General features: G+C 45.8%; 1 protein-coding gene across 1 annotated transcript in view; it reads right to left on the reverse strand.

Moving 5' to 3' along the window:
• Positions 1-16,882, reverse strand: part of TPCN2 (two pore segment channel 2) — a 36,600-nt gene that overhangs the window by 1,874 nt on the left and 17,844 nt on the right. Inside the window, exons 9-23 of the mRNA XM_040409518.1 lie at positions 14,681-14,746; positions 14,498-14,562; positions 13,463-13,566; positions 11,850-11,931; positions 11,671-11,757; positions 10,279-10,398; positions 9,816-9,875; positions 9,611-9,739; positions 8,141-8,190; positions 7,440-7,539; positions 6,762-6,833; positions 6,275-6,348; positions 1,429-1,507; positions 1,270-1,352; positions 539-620 (exon numbers count right to left, since the gene is read on the reverse strand). Of these exons, the coding sequence (XP_040265452.1) occupies positions 539-620; positions 1,270-1,352; positions 1,429-1,507; positions 6,275-6,348; positions 6,762-6,833; positions 7,440-7,539; positions 8,141-8,190; positions 9,611-9,739; positions 9,816-9,875; positions 10,279-10,398; positions 11,671-11,757; positions 11,850-11,931; positions 13,463-13,566; positions 14,498-14,562; positions 14,681-14,746 (1,253 nt within the window). The remainder of the gene's footprint in view (positions 1-538; positions 621-1,269; positions 1,353-1,428; positions 1,508-6,274; positions 6,349-6,761; positions 6,834-7,439; positions 7,540-8,140; positions 8,191-9,610; positions 9,740-9,815; positions 9,876-10,278; positions 10,399-11,670; positions 11,758-11,849; positions 11,932-13,462; positions 13,567-14,497; positions 14,563-14,680; positions 14,747-16,882) is intronic.

Genomic DNA, 16,882 nt, shown 5'->3' on the forward strand with positions numbered 1-16,882 from the left:
AGCACACAGAGTGCTGTCCGCATCTTTTGCGGCCCCATTGAAGTGAATCGGTCCGCATCAACTCCGCAAAAACTGCGGCTCAGATGCGGACCACAACAACGGTCGTGTGCATGAGGCCTAAGACACAGGTGTAATAAATGAATTGTTACATTGCGTATTATTTACACGCACAGATTTTATAGATGTTCTAATTATTTAGCTCCCCTAGGGTTCCTTTTAATGTTTCTACATTGAACAATCTCAGACGTCGTGCTGCCAGTCAGACACAATGATAAAGTGTATGATTTGCTAGCGTACAGCTCAGTACCTGGTAAGCCCAAAATAGGGGGGGGGGACCAGTAATGCTCAGGGTGCAGATTTACAGCACTGGAAAAGCTACAGCACAGGAAAGAAAAACGTCCCGTGACCATTTTGCTGCAGAGCACTCCCTGCGACACATGGACTGCGCCCCCTCCTCCCAGTCACTAGAGCCGAGGATGCATGCTGGTGCCATCACGTTAGTAAATCTATCCCATGCACGCTCCCAACAGTCACTTACCTCAAGAATCAGAGCTACAAATAAGTTCACCCAGATCACTGAGGAGACCAGCCACCAAGCCACAAAGTACAGCTTTGACCATCTAGAAATAAAGAGACAAGTAACTCAGCCACATTCATTGCAGCTGCCATACCAAATACTGCCAAGTGACAGGAGTGGCGCTATAGCTTAAAAAAATGTACTTTGAAATCCCAGCATTGCATTTCACTAGAGACAAACATTCTAGTCCTGGACAGTACCTTTAAAGGGGTTGTCTCATCTCAGACAATGGGGGTATATCACTAGGATATGCCCCCATAGTCTTATAGGTGCGGGTCCCACCGCGGGGACCTGCACCTATATCTAGAACGGAGCCCCGTAAGCAAGCGGTGGAGGGCGCACTGTGCATGCGCAGCCGCCCTCCATTCAATTTCTATGGGGGCCGCCAAAAATAGCTGACACCTGGTTCGGCCATTTCCGTCGGGCCCACAGATGTGATTGGGAGCGGCGGCCGCTCATGCGCGGTGCGCTCCCATTCACTTCTATGGGGAGAGCGCTTGGTGGTGTCCGGACCGGAGTTCTCTAGCCACCACTTTGCGGGGCTCCGTTCCCGATATAGGTGGGACCCGCACCTTATAAGACTATGGGGGCATATCCTTGTGATATCGTTGAGATGAGAATACCCCTTTAAGTTCCTAAATGACTTATTACGCACGGTTAGGACATTAGAACTCGCTCTGCACATCACTCACGGGCTCGAGTATCGGGAGTAAGCATCCAGGAAGACCTGCCAGTTATTCACCACCATCACGTCCCACAAGGTAACCAGGGCCGCCTGTGACACATAAGGAGAACATGTAAGCCCTATCGACCTCTGTCCTGGTGAGACTACGAGGAGACGCAGGACTCACTGCAAAGTCGTCAAAGTTGTTGGGCCAGTACTCCAGCTGCTCGAAGGATCCACACGGTAACGTCTCATTAGCAGATGAACTGAAATTCGAGACAGCGGGAGAGGTCATTAGTCCATTAATGGATATAACGACCTGATTTAGCAATGGCGTTAAAACTAGTGTGCAGCCGACAGCTATTGCAGGTGTACGGGCACCTTTATGGTTATGTCTTAGGCTAGGGCAGGGATGGCCAACCTGTGGCTCTCCAGCTGTTGCAAAACTACAACTCCTAGCATGCAAAAACTGCCTACAGCTATCAGCCTACAGCAGGGCATGGTGGGAATTGTAGTTTTACAGCAGCTGGAGGCGCAGGTTAGCAATCATAAAAAAATGGCACGTGTTGCCCTAGCCTTAGGCTAAAATTGTGGTCTCCGCTTGGCTCAGCTTTATGCAAATGCATCAAAATATTCGATGGTTGACCATAAACCTTCCCAGAAATGGCTGAGTGGAGCAGTAAGGAGGAAAACGGGCTGGCGCCACTGTCACTTCATTCTAGCAATCTGCAGGGTAATGGCGGTCATCCTTAGCAAGGTCTTGATAGAAACCCATTCGCTTATAAAGGTCCCCTGCAGCAGGTTGCTCACACCAAATAGTCTAAACTCTAGAACAGGGGTAGGCAACCTCCGGCACTCCAGCTGTTGTGAAACTACAACTCCTAGCATGCATGCTTGCTCTGCTCTTCTAAGAACTCACATAAAAATTAATGGAGCATGCTGGGAATTGTAGCTTTGTAACACCCCAGAGTTGTGTTACGAAACTCTTTTACCCCGCTACAATCTCCTAAGAGCATTAACTTTGTCATCTGATGTAATTTTACAGTATGTCCTCACAACTGTGCATTATAAACTATGTTAAATGTATATTGTTGCAATTTCCATGTTCACCAGCAGATGACAGCAATGTTCTGGTAAGGGTTAGGGTTCAGTTTAGTATTTCTAGGCTGGAATAGTTCATTACAGCTTAGCTCCCCCCTCTGTGAGCAGAGTGGGCTGTGCCCACATCCTGCACCATGGGGAGAGAAGGAAGTTAGAGTCAGTGTGCCAGGCACCCCTGTTGGGGAAGGCTGTGTGTTAGTCTTCAGGAGTCCCCCTGCATAGGGAACCAAGCCAGGATCTTGTCTCGGCTGAGACCTTGATCCCCATCCCAAGCCTGAGCCCTGCAGCCTCGGTTGGATGAAGCAAGCAGACAAACTCCAGAATTCCAGGAAGAAAGCATAACTGTGAGTAGAGTCCAGAGACCCAGGAAAAGCCATATTTCCCCTCAGCTAGTCAGTCCCCAGACAGCAGAAGATAGAGAGTGCAGAAGACAAATTCCTGCCACAGTATAGAGCTACAAAGCAGACGTCCTTTCCAGGTACATGAGAGAGCAGAAGATAAATTCATGCCAACCATTGCCAATACCTGCTGGGACCAAAGACTAAAGCTGTATCTTGCTTGAATCAGTAAAGACAAGTTTGAACTTCACCCATGGTCTGGATCTCAATTTCTGCTGCAAATTCCTCTATTACTCCTACTAGCACTATATTGCAAGTGAGCCAGGATCCAGGAGTCCAGCCATACCCAGGCAGGAGACACCGTTGACACTATTACTACTACCATACAGAGACTTTACACCACTCTGGCATTCCTAACCTGGGACGTGAGTTATAACACCTTGGAGGGCCTTGTGACAGTACCCTGCGCACGCTGCAATTGGCGTCACAAAAAAAAACTATAGACTATCACCTACACCTGACCCAGCCATTGCATAATTTGGCATCAGAGTGCATACCCCGGTCCAGCTCACTGCAGTTTCACAACATCTGGAGTGCCGAAGGTTGCTGATCCCTGCTCTAGGGTTAACACATACATGCTTAACCGCCTCACGTCCGCCCATAGGATATAAACGTCCTATGGGTGGACGTCTATTTCTGACAGCACGTTTTAGAACGTCCTGTCAGAAATAGCAGCTGCACGCTAATCGTGCAGCTGCTGATCGGGTTGCCCGCTGTCAGTGACAGCAGGGCAACCCTAAGACAAGGCAGGGACAGTGCCCAGGTGTCCCTGCCTTCACGATCGCTGCAGACACAGCGCTCACCGAGCGCTGTGTCTGCAGAGAAGGAAGCGCTGTGCGCTTCCTGTTCCGGCCCGGCGGTCATGTGACCGCCGTGACCGGAGTGTGCAGGAGCTGTGTGAGGTCTCTCAGAGACCTCGATCAGCCCTGCTCTGAGGCTGTACAGCGCTGGATTGCTGCTGTACAGCCTCTATAGGGGTGCATTTGTCCTGTAACTGGGGCTACTATGTCAGCCCCAGTTACAGGAGAAATCAACTGTGAAAAAAAAAAGAGAAAGTGAAGCAAATGTCCCCCAGAGGTCTTGTATGACCTTATGGGGGACGAAAAGTGTAAAAAAAAATAAAAAAAATAAAAAAAATAATGGGTTGAAAAAATAAAATAAAATAAAGTTTCCCATGTAAAAAAAAAAAGTTCCCAAGTAAGGAATAAAAAAAAAAAATTAAAAATAGAAAAAATAAAATAAAATAGACATATTAGGTATCGCCGCGTCCGTAAAAACCAGCTCTATAAAAGTATCACATGACCTAACCCCTCGGGTGAACACCGTAAAAAAAAAAAAAAAAATTTCAAAACAAGCAATTTTTGTCACCTTGCATCACAAAAGGTGCAACACCAAGTGATCAAAAACGCGTATGTCCCACAAAATAGTACCAATAAAACCGTCACCTCATCCCGCAAAAAATGAGCCCCTACATAAGAAAATCTCTTAAAAAATAAAAAAACTATAGCTCTTAGAACATGGAGACACTAAAACATCATTTTTTTGGTTTCAAAAATGCTATTATTGTGTTAAAGTGAAACAAATAAAAAAAAGTATACATATTAGGTATTGCCGCGTCCGTAAAAACCAGCTCTATAAAAATATCAGATGACCTAACCCCTCGGGTGAACACCGTAAAAATAAAAAAATAAAAACTGTGTCAAAACAAGCAATTTTTGTCACCTTGCATCACAAAAGGTGCAACACCAAGTGATCAAAAATGCGTATGTCCCACAAAATAGTACCAATAAAACCGTCACCTAATCCCGCAAAAAATGAGCCCCTACATAAAAAAATCTCTCAAAAAATAAAAAAACTATAGCTCTCAGAACATGGACACATTAAAACATAATTTTTTTGCTTCAAAAATGCTATTATTGTGTAAAACTTTAATAAATGAGAAAAAGTATACATATTAGGTATCGCCACGTCCGTAACAATCTGCTCTATAAAAATGTCACTTGACTGAACCCCTCAGGTGAACGCTGTAAAAATAAATAAATAGAAACTGTGCTAAAACAACCAATTTTTTGGTCACCTTGCCCCATAAAGTGTTATAATGAATGATCAAAAAATCATATGTACCCAAAAATAGTACTAATAAAACTGGCACCTTATCCCCTAGTTTCCAAAATGGGGTCACTTCTTGGGAGTTTCTACTGTAAGGGTGCATCAGGGGGGCTTCAAATGGGACATGGCATCTAAAAACCATGTGGAGTTCCTTTCCTTCTGCGCCCTGCCGTGTGCCCATACAGCAGTTTATGACCACATGTGGGGTGTTTCTGTAAACCGCAGAATCTGGGTAATAAATATTGAGTTTTGTTTGGCTGTTAACCATCGATGTGTTAAAGAAAAAAATTGATTAAAATGGAAAATCTGCCAAAAAAGTGAAATTTTAAAATTTGATCTCCATTTTCCTTTAATTCTTGTGGAACGCCTAAAGGGTTAACAAAGTTTGTAAAATCGGTTTTGAATACCTTGAGGGGTGTAGTTTCTACAATGGGGTCATTTATGGGGGTATCCACTATGTAGGCCCCACAAAGTGACTTCAGACCTGAACTGGTCCTTATAAAGTGGATTTTGGCAATTTTCTTAAAAATTTGAAGAATTCCTTCTAAACTTCTAAGCCTTCTAACGTCCTAAAAAAATAAAATGACATTTCCAAAATGATGCCAACATAAAGTAGACATATGGGGAATGTTAAATAATAAATATTTTATGAGGTATCACTTTCTGTTTTAAAAGCAGAGAAATTGAAATTTAGAAAATTGCGAATTTTTCAAATTTTTGGGTAAATTTGGGATTTTTTCATAAATAAAGGTGAAATATTTTGACTCAAATTTATGACTATCATGAAGTACAATGTGTCACGAGAAAACAATCTCTGAATGACTTGGATAAATAAAGGCGTTCCAAAGTTATTACCACATAAAGTGAGATATGTCAGTTTTGCAAAATTTGGCCTGGTCAGGAAGGGGACAAAGGGCCCAGATGGGAAGTGGTTAAAGGGGTATTCCCTTATAACCTACCTATAGCATAACGCTACCAATTCCGAGGATGTAGGTGCCACATTGCCGAGTGCGCACAGCATCATCTTCACTATTTTACCTGCGCAGTGGCACCCCACCCCTCCGATGTACGGGGAACTGCGGCCAGCCCCATTCAAGTAAATATAGTGGGCAGCAAAGTCCTGACAGTTTAGTGCCCGGGACCACCACAGAGCAAGGAAAACTTAGAAGAGGACGCAACGTGGCAGCCCTTTCATTCTCGGGGTCGGTAGGGGTCCCAGAGTAATGGCACAGAGCCGTGATCTCACGCCTGTCGCTCTCCAGCCGTTGCAAAAGTACAACTCCCATAATGCCTAGATAATCGCAGGCTGTGAGCGCATGATGTCGATGGTTGTTCTGCAACAGCTGGAGAGCCACAGGAAAGGAAACATTGCACTCTATCAATATAAAGAATCCCCCTTTAAACCGCGTTTGCACTCTCACCTACCTTGCATTTCTAGGATTAGGGATGACACCTTTAAACAGGTCGATACCGATGATAGCGAATACGTAGTATACAACCTATATGGAGGACAACACACATCAGTATCCAACAGCATGGGTATAAATCTGAGAATGACCACAGTAGGGGCTACGTCAGTGGACACCTTTGCAGCTTTACCCATAGTAGTCTGGGTCTCACAAGCACACAGTACTGTACTGGGATATATGACGCATGCATCAGCTCAAAAATTATATTTTGCCATCTGACATTCCAGACATGTACAAAATATCTTCATAACACAAAAGCAACGCTGAAACTTATAGAGCAATACCTTCAGCCAACACTAGAGGGAGCTCTCTGCCTACAGCCCCCATAGAAGTCAATAATAAATCAGTATAACTATCAAAGTTTCTTTCGTTACAAACACTGCATGGTAGAGCACTGAAGTTAACTGGTGACCAAAAAACTTGTATTAAATGATGTATTTTACCACCAGGATGCCAGCAAACGCCCGTAAATTCTTTACTAGGTCCAGCACCGTGCCCGCCACGAGCGCCATCACCTACGAGTGAAGAAGAATAAGGTTGATAGTTGTATAAAGCGCGTGCCAGGTCGCTCAGCGATTCGGCTGCTCCACTAAATCTGAACGCCGTCAGTTTTTCATCTTGCCCTTCCTCTGCATCAGGAGAGGAGCGACCGTCCCTGCACGTACAATCGGATAAGGTGATTTTTTTTACTGAGGGGCAATATGGGGGCCATGTGATGTCCAGGGAGCACTGTGGGTGGCATTATGTATGCCATGAGGGCACTTCAGGGTTTTGGATGTAAAATTATTTTTTTTTTTAAATGTATCCGTTTATAATGAACGCTTTTAACGGCCATTAAAAACTGATGCAAAATGGATACAAAACGGCTGCTAAATAAGGACAGATGGCATGCAAAGTGGCCATGAAAAACTGACCGTGTGTCTTAGGCTACATTCAGGCGGCCGTAAGCGTTCTGCGGTCCGCAAAACACTGATACCGGCCGCGTGTGTCCTGCATTTTGCGGACCCATTCTGAAGGAGTCCTAAGGGTGTTATGCGCTGTACTGTGCACTGGGTAGCCGTTGCAGCAGCGGACTTCCAAGTGGGGGCGCTGCCAACTCATCACGCGGGCCCTACACTTACCTTCATATTTGGGATGATTCTCAGAAATCTGAAGACTATAAACATGTTGACGAGACGGACCATTTCCCAGAGAGACAGCAGCCCCTGCATGTCCGGCTTCCTGCAACACACCAAACACATCGCTCTCCGTTACAAGGGTTATGTTAACGTCCATTCTTAAAGGGGTCAAGTGAGCCAACACCAAGTATAAAGTCTGGAGCAGCGGGCAAATGTCAGCCCTGGCATTCGGAACATCACTTCTGTATAAGAAAGGAAGTAACCTCCTAGAGACCCCAATTATACAGAGTGCAATGGCTTTATAATCACCTGGAAACGTCGCCCTTATTGGAGATCATATGGGTAACGCCACAAGTAACGGCCTCTATTGTCCACAAACTGCGCTGCTATGTGTTGTTACCACAAATCGAACAGCAGTTTGACCTTCACTCCAATTTTTTTTAAAAATGCACCGATCTGCAGTAAAACTGCACGCCGCTACGGTTTTCCGCCACCCTGCACCCTCTGCAAGCCTGTACCAAAGGGCCACTCATAGCAGTACACAGACACATGCATCTGAAAACCACAATGATTTGGAATAAAATCGTCCGTTTCTGCACAATTTCTGCCGGCATTTTGCCTGAAATGCGCCGTCTACACGCGGCTTTACCTGTATGACCCTTTAGAATTAGCATTTCAAGAGATATAACTTTATAAGAACCTACCAGCCGGGATGTGGGAACTTGTATATCACAAAGGTAGCAATTTCCAAAACCTACAAGAGAATGACAGAGGGTGTCCTTAATGACTGCTTATTACAGGTCACAAAAGGGGTCGTGTCACTTCAGTAAATGGCATTTATCATGCAGGCAAAAATAATACAAGGCACTTAACTAATGTATTCTGATTCTCCATATTGCCTCCTTTGCTGGCTGGATTCATTCTTCCATCACATTATACACGGCTCGTTTCCATGGTTACGACCACCCTGCAATCCAGCAGCTGTGGTCGTGCTTGCACACTACAGGAAAAAGCGGGGGCCTATGGGCGCTCCCGGTCATCAGAGAGGCTGGCGCTTTTTCATGTGGTTTGAAAGCACGACCACCACTGCTGGATTGCAGGGTGGTCGTAACCCCTGGATACGAGCGGTGAATAACGTGATGGAAAAAATGAATCAAGCCAGCAAAGGAGGCAATATGGACAATCACAATACATTAGTAGGTGCCTTGTGTTACACTTTGTCTACATGATACATGCCATTTGCTGAAGTGAGACAAGCCCTTTAAAGGGATTTTCCAGGATTTAAAAATGCGATCGGCTCGGACACTACACACCTGCGCCTATCACCTGTTCTGCAGGAGCTCTGGTGCTGGAAATACACAACTCCAATCCGTTGTGTAGTGGACAAAGCGGGTTACTAACACTGTCACACTGAAGTGAATGGGAGCAGCGCTGCAGTAACCAGCTCTGTCCACTACACAATGGAGGAGGCAGTGTAGATCAAGCAGCAGAGCTACTAGAGAACAGCTGATTTTTGGGGGTGCGGAGTGTCGGACCACCCGTCGATCAGATACTGATGGCCTATCCAGAGGATAGGCTATCAATATTAAAATCTTGGGACACCTCTTTAATAAATAATAAAAAGCTATGGAGTTCTAATATACTTCATGTTGAAATTTACCATCTTCAAGGTCTCTTCTTGCTGTCACTGAATAGAAACATTTACCGTTTACATGCATAAACTCAAAACCTGCCTGACCTGGTCCTGACTGCACCACTGAAGGGTCTGTTAGATATTATATGTCTAAACCAGGGGTAGGCAACCTCCGGCACTCCAGCGGTTGTGAAACTACAACTCCCAGCATGCATACTTGCTCTGGTCTTCTTAGAACTCTAATAGAAATTAATAGAGCATGCTAGGACTTGTAGTTTCACAACATCTGGCGTGCTGAAGGTTGCCGACTCCTGGTCTAGACAACGCAACAGCAGCATGCACTTACCTTGAATCCATGTTCATTACTGACACACAGTAACAAACTGCATCTGCGCAAGCAGGGCTCGGTCATACACATTTTCGACTCTGAATTTAGTCAGCCAGACCACCAACGATCGGTCAACATTCCTGCACTACACCTCGCTGAGCTCAGTCTTTTGCGCAGAGCTGTACAGATTACCAAGGAGGGTGGTTGACTTACCAGTAGAATGATTGTGAGTACTCCATCAAAAATGTTGCTTGGGTAAGAGACATAGTTCTTAATCCCCAGGGAGAAAACCTTCAGAGCCACTTCCAGGACATAGTAGAGGATGAAGAAGCAGTTTATGGCCTGCAGATTAATGAAAGTAGTTTTAGGTCATTCCTGTACTCCCAGCAGCCTCTGCAACTGCATTAAAGATACTAACCCCTAAGAAAAAATCATCTCTGTCGCTCCCAGGTTTCTCTGCATCAACCATCAAAACAATCTGTGAAGACATGAAACGCCATAAAGATCACATTCTGTGCAGTAGCCAAAGGGTCAAATAGGAACAAGGACATTTTAAGAGCCTCAATCTTGGGGTTCAGAGAATGAAAGGGACATGGCGCTTACCGGATCAACACAGGCCCCTCAGTCAGGAGTAGGACCCCAACCATTTTTAAAATTGGTGGCCAATCCTAAAAGATAGACCATCAATATGAAAGTCCGGGAAAACAAGACAACTACAAGGATAGATGGCCATCACAGAGTTTGGTTCCCCCACTAGGGAGCCCCCCCCCCCCCACTCTACTAGCCGGAGCGAAAGCTACTGCTGTGTGTTATTTCGTTTCCAAGGCCCTACAAGATGTGTAAATGCAAGATACAATTTAGACGCTGCACTAATTACTTACACAGATAGACAGGAGATTGGCCAGAGCAACCACGTTCCCAAGGAAGTCAAAGTATCGATGGCTGCCAATGACTTGCAAAATCTGAAGGAACCTGGACTGGTACATGGGTTGGGGCGGGTGCTATGAAAACAGAAGAAGTCGACATATGAAAGGTCAAGCAGTTGTCTGGCTGCATGAAATTAGAAAAACGCGATGGCTTCCTTCCAGAAACAGCGCCATTCTTGTTCACAGGCCACGTCCAGTAGTGCGACTCAGCCCCAATAGGGTTGAGCTGCAATACCCGACGGCCTATAAATGAGGGCGGCACAGTTCCTGTAAGAAATCAGGCGTATTTTATCAATCTCTTACAGACCTTTTTTTTTTTATTACATTATTTTTATTAGTTTTAATAGGAGTCACCGCTCAAACACACAGTGCAATCATATAAGATGAAGAAACCCCTCCCTCCAAAAGACAACGTAACCATTGTACTGAGCAATGAAGAGTTACACAACCTTTTAGGACTCTGCTTGCCTTCAGTGAATGGAAACTAATTCAGACACTTGAGGCCAGTCATTCTCATACAGCTGCAGTTCATACAAGGATAGGGCACTCAAGGGGATATCTGAATACCAGCACCGGGATCTGAATTGTTTTTATTATTGCATGTAATAAAAAATGTAGTATAGCCAGTGAGTTATTCAATAAAATCTATCTGTATAGCGCCACCTGCTGTTCACCCCTTTTCCTTATTTTTATGTCCACCTCGCTGAAGTGGTCGCACGCACTCAGTTTGAATCTTCGGATAATATAAAGATCATGTCCCCTGGATTATTTATTTTAATTGATTTCACGGTATTTCCCGCCTACGACTTCCTTTGCAAAAAACGGGGAGCGCTCACACCTGAGGCCATTAGCTTGGAGAGAGGTTTGTTCTTCTGCTGTGTTGATCTCAAGCAGGATTGTCCGTATACATTGCAACAAACTCTCAGATGTACGAACAGCAAAGGGTTACGGTTGGCTGTACCAGACGCCTGAATGGCAAAAGTGCACAGACTTCGAAGAGTCGGACGAAAAACTGGACAATCACAAGAGGTACCGATTCTCCTTGCGGAGCGCTAGGACTGGCATGCGGATTCCTATAGGTCAGGCGACGCTCGCTAGGAAACAGGTTATGCACTTTGGCTCTGTTCAGAAAAATGACAGCTGTCTCTGTAGCGCCACCTAGTGGAAGAAGCTAACATACTGAGCATTAGAAAAAGACCGCCACTAGGTGGCAGTACAGAGACAATCACGTAAATCAATGCTGTTCAGGAGTCTGGTAAAGCTGGGCACATACTGAGGTTGTCCTCAAAACAGATATAATATATATAAAAAAAAAAAGAGATGGAATAACAGGAATAAACGCAATACCTGTCGGACTGGATCTTTATCCAGCTCATCAAAGAGCTTCTGAAAGCGCTCGGCGGAGATGGAGCCGCTAGTGCAGCTTTTCGCTTGCTGTAAAAAAAAAAAAGCAAGAGTTACAGCAACGTAATTAACATGAAATATAACGAACCCAAAATAAATGCGGCGCCGCGTGCGGCCCTTACCTCTATGATGGCCATCTTGCAGTAGGCTTCCAGTTTGACTTTCTGTAAGACTTTAATGAACGTTTCACAGTCTACACAAGCCCTATGACAAAAGGACACAGGATTGGGAACAGGGCAGGCCTCACGTTTCATGCTGCACCCCTCCCCAATATAGCGGGTGCCCAAACTATAGCGCTGCCATACCGCCTAAACAACAACGCTATACAGTGCAGCCACCACTATACGCAGGCGCCATCCACAGAGGGGGTACTGAGCTGCAGAAAATCCGTGTCCAATCCTGTATGAGTGACATGCAGATTTTGCCACGGATTTATTGTGGATTTTACCCTCTGCATTGCCCGAGTATTTTAAAATAATAATTTAAAAAAATGCTCATTAGGCTACATTCACATGACCGTATGTGTTTTGTGGTCAGCAAAACACTGATCCGCAAAAAATACGGACGTCCTTTTGGCATCTGTATTGCATCCGGGTTTTTTTTTTGGCGGATCCATTGTAACAATGCCTATCATTGTCCGCAAAACGACAAGAATAGGACATGCTCTATATTTTTTGCAGGACTACGGAACGGACATACGTATGCAGACACCCTTGCGCTTTCCCTTACTGCTATTGATATCCGTCAGAACGGAACTGAACCAAACAGAGTGCAGCAGAATGGCTTCCATTCCGTTTGGTTGCATCCCCATCGCGGACAGGATAACGCTGCTAACAGCATTATTCTGTCTGCGATGTGGTGCTGAGCAAGACGGATCCGTCTTGGCCATGTTAAAGATAATACAACCGGATCCGTTGAGAACGGATGCAGCCGGTTGTATTATCAGTAACGGAAGCGTTTTTGCTGATCCATGATGGATCAGGCAAAAACCCTGGTATGAAAGTAGCCTAACCTGCACCGATCAGGTCCCACTTCTGCCACGCTACGTTTTTTTTTTCTTTGCATTTATGCAATTTTTTTTCAAGCTTTTATAGTCCCAGAATGTATTTTTTTCACAATTTTTTTTATAGGAAAAAGAAACTGGCAAAACTTCCGAGAACCTCTCAGCATGCTGCAATGTAAAAAAAAAAAAATAATAATAATGCAAGGGGACAAAAACTGCTAGGACACGGTCTATAAAAGCCACTACAGAGGGCGTTTTCGAAGATTTCATTGGCCAGCTTGTGACCTCTGTCGTATTCTTCAAAAAAAGACGCAGTGTGAAACCACTCCAAGGGGTTGTGTCTCAATTCAGCAAATGCAATTTATCATGTAGAGAAAGTGAATACAAGGCACTTACTAATGTACTGTGATTGTCCATATTGCCTCCTTTGCTGGCTGGATTCATTTTTCCATCGCATGATACACGTCTCGTTTCCAGGGGTTACGACCACCACTGCAGTGCAGATACGGTGTGGTCGGGATGGGAGCTACTGCGCACGAGTGACTACGTGCGCTCCCATGGTCCCCGCCTCTGCTTTTTCCCATAGTGTGCAAGCACGACCACTGCTGCTGGATTGCAGGGCGGTCGTAACCATGGAAACGAGCAGTGCATAATGTGATGGAATGGGAGGCAATATGGAGAATCACAATACATTAGTGAGTGCATACATACAAATATAAGTAAATCTCTTACGCCCGGTCACGAGTGGGGGATGTGACTTCCCTGTAGAAGGCGAGAACTTCAAACGCTGCTCGAATTCCCAGTCTTCTTCTTATCAGAGACGTCTGTACCGATTTCTGGAGGACACAACCCAGTAAGGCTCAGTTCACACTGGCGTCATGGCTTCCGTTTACAAGAGAACTCATCACACAGCGACATCGGACAGAACCTCATTGACTATAGCGGGGCCTGTCGGGGGTCTCCACCGGATTTCTGCACTGCACTTGCTGTAGAAAACGTTGCCATCCACTACTGAACGCCAGTGTGTATTTATGTACTACGAAGGATTCGCAACGCCAGGGGATAAATGCACAAACAACCATTGCCACTAATACAATTTCGATAAGCTTCAACAATATGGCCGCTCTCACGTGTGTAATATATTACGATATACAGCTTCCATATTGGAGTTGTGTATGATGGAAAAAAAAAAAAAACATGGTTACTTTCTTTCACACACAGCGCCACACCTGTCTACAGGTTGTGCCTGGTATTGCACCTCGGTTCCACTGAAGTACCACACACAACCTGTGGATAGGCGTGGACTAAAGCAGCCATGTTTTTCTAAAAAAAGGGCCATTCCGGTATTTTATTATTGATTGCCTATCCTCCTCAGGTCAGGCCACCAATATCAGATCATACAACCCCACTGATCAGCTCTGGCAACAGAACTCCACAGCTCCATCCATTGGGCAGTGGACAGAGCTGGTTAATGCACGTCAATGGGAGCAGTTCTGTCCACTGCACAGGAGATGGCGCTGCGGAGATGAAGCACGATGCTACATTTTAAAACAGCCGATCAGATATTGATGGCTTATCCCGAGGCAAGGCAAACCTGCAGCTCTCCAGCTGTTGTAAAACTACAACTACCACCACGCCCTGCTGTAGGCAGACTGGACATGCTGGGAGTTGTAGTTTTGCAACAGCTGGAGAGCCTCAGGTTGGCCATGACCATGTGAGGATACGTTGTAGCAGAAAAAAAAGAAGAAAAAACAGAAACCACTTTACCATTAAGTAGCCACGGAACTGATTGTATATAATGGCCGTCAGCAAGTTCATCAATATCAGACTTCCTGTGTGACAAAGAGGAAATTAGTAATTATGGAACATTTATGGCCGGGATACGTCAGGCGTTACCGACAGACACGGGAACCAAAACCAAGGTCTACCCCCAAGAGACTTCCCACTTACCTATGACTGTGAATATGATGAAGAAGAGGGAGTACGCCCGGTTGAAGGAATACGCCGGAATCATCACTGTCGTGGGAAGAAAGCTCCAGGTTACTCCATTATAAACATCCGGTATCATCTTGCATTGCTAAGGTGAAGTTCACACCGTCAGGGATTTGAGGCGCAGAAATCCACATCAAATCTGAGCCCAGTCCACTTTAATGCAAGCGGATGGAGCGTCCGCCCCCCTAGTTACCGTACGTGCGGGGAGAAGAAATCTGCACAGAACAGGTTCATCATTCTTGCAGATTCCGCGAGGGAAAGCAGTTTAGCCCCGCTGAATGACGACGGGGCTGACGCTCGTGCAGATGTGCGGCAGACATCAGAGTGTCATCCTGGGATTTCTGCCGCAGATCCGTCAGTACGGGGTCAGCAACTGCCTGCTGTTGTGGAACTACAACTCCCAGCCTGCTCCACTTACTTCTCTGGGAGTTCTGAGAACAGCTAAGCAAGTGTGCACGCTGGGAGTTATACTTCCACAATAGCTGGAGTGTCTGCATCTAGTAAATACATATTGGATTTGCCACAGGTAAATCCTTGACATGTGAACTGAGCCCAAGGCTTGATGGTAATAACCAACAGTATCGCCATAATGCCTCCCCAGTACTTCACAGCGATGGGCATCACGTCTCCAACCATGTCTTTGCCTTAGGCCTCCTGCACACGAACGTGTGCTGCCCGTTGCCTATTTGCAGATCTGCAATACACGGGCGCCGTTCCGTGGGAATTCCGCATCACGGATGCGGATCCATTCACCTCAATGGGTCCGCAAATCCGGATATGCAGAATGTTGCGGAACAGAACCTTACGGGAGCACTACGGAGTGCTTCCATGGGGTTTCGTCCTGTACTTCTGTTCCGCAAAAAGATAGAACATGCCCTATCCTTTTGAGTAACAGGAGGATCGCAGATCCATTGAAGTGAATGGGCCCGCGATCCGCTGCGGCTGCCCCACGATCGGTGTTCGTGCACTGCGGCCCAAAATTTGCAGGGCCAGCGGGCGCACACGTTCGTGTGCAGGAGGCCTTAGGCTACTTTTACACTAGTGTTTCTATTTTCCAGTATTGAGATCCGTCATAGGGTCTCAATACTGGAAAAAGAACGCTTCCGTTTTGTCTCCATTCATTGTCAATGGGGACAAAACGTAACCAAGAAGAACGGAATGCTCCAAAATGCATTCTGTTCCGTTCTCATACCGGAGAGCAGCATGCTGCAGGTTTGCTTTCAGTCCTGGGATGCGGAGCAATAAGGATCCGTCATGACCCCCAATGCAAGTCAAAGGGAACAGATCCGTTTTCTCTGCCACAATAGAAAACGGATCCGTCCCCTATTGACTTTCAATGGAGTTCATGACGGATCCGTCCTGGCCATGTTAAAAGATAATACAACCAGGTCCGTTCATAACGGATGCAGACGGTTGTATTATCAGTAACGGAAGCGTTTTTGCTGAGCCCTGCCGGATCCAGCAAAGACGCTAGTGTGAAAGTAGCCTTATTTTTTTTTTCCTCTTCAGACGCGATGTGCCCGAGACTCCGCGCATGTGCCGTTCTGTTTTATTAAAGTCGGCGCAGTGAGCTGATCTTTAGTGTACCTGGCCTCAGAGCCTCGCTGTGCAGGCGCCGACTCCCATGAGTGAACCTCTGAAGCCAAGTATACTGAAGACTGGCTTGCCGCGCAGACGCTGAAAATAAAACAGAATGGCGCATGTGCAGGGTCCAAGGTGCCTGGCGTCTGAAGACCAAAAAAAAAGCACTGAGCCGGCATTCAATAAAGTTTTTTTTGGGCAAAGTTTTCCATTGGATGAAACAGGCAAAGACATTGCTGGAGACATGACGACTAGAGATGAGCGAACTTCTGTTTTAAGTTCGGCGTCTAAAGTTCGGCTTCCGGTTAGCGGAGGATCCCGATATGGATTCCGAATTCCGTTGTGGTCCGTGGTAGCGGAATCAATAATGGCCATTATTGATTCCGCTACTACGGACCACAACGGAATTCGGAATCCATATCGGGATCCTCCGCTAACCGGAAGCCGAACTTTAGACGCCGAACTTAAAACAGAAGTTTGCTCATCTCTAATGACGACCATAGCTGTGAGGTACTGCGGGCGGGGAGGCATTATGGTGATGTCAGGATCCCTCCGAATGGCCCCCATAAGGGAGATAAG

This window comes from Bufo bufo, chromosome 10, assembly GCF_905171765.1.
Source record: "Bufo bufo chromosome 10, aBufBuf1.1, whole genome shotgun sequence".
NCBI classification, from domain to species: domain Eukaryota; kingdom Metazoa; phylum Chordata; class Amphibia; order Anura; family Bufonidae; genus Bufo; species Bufo bufo.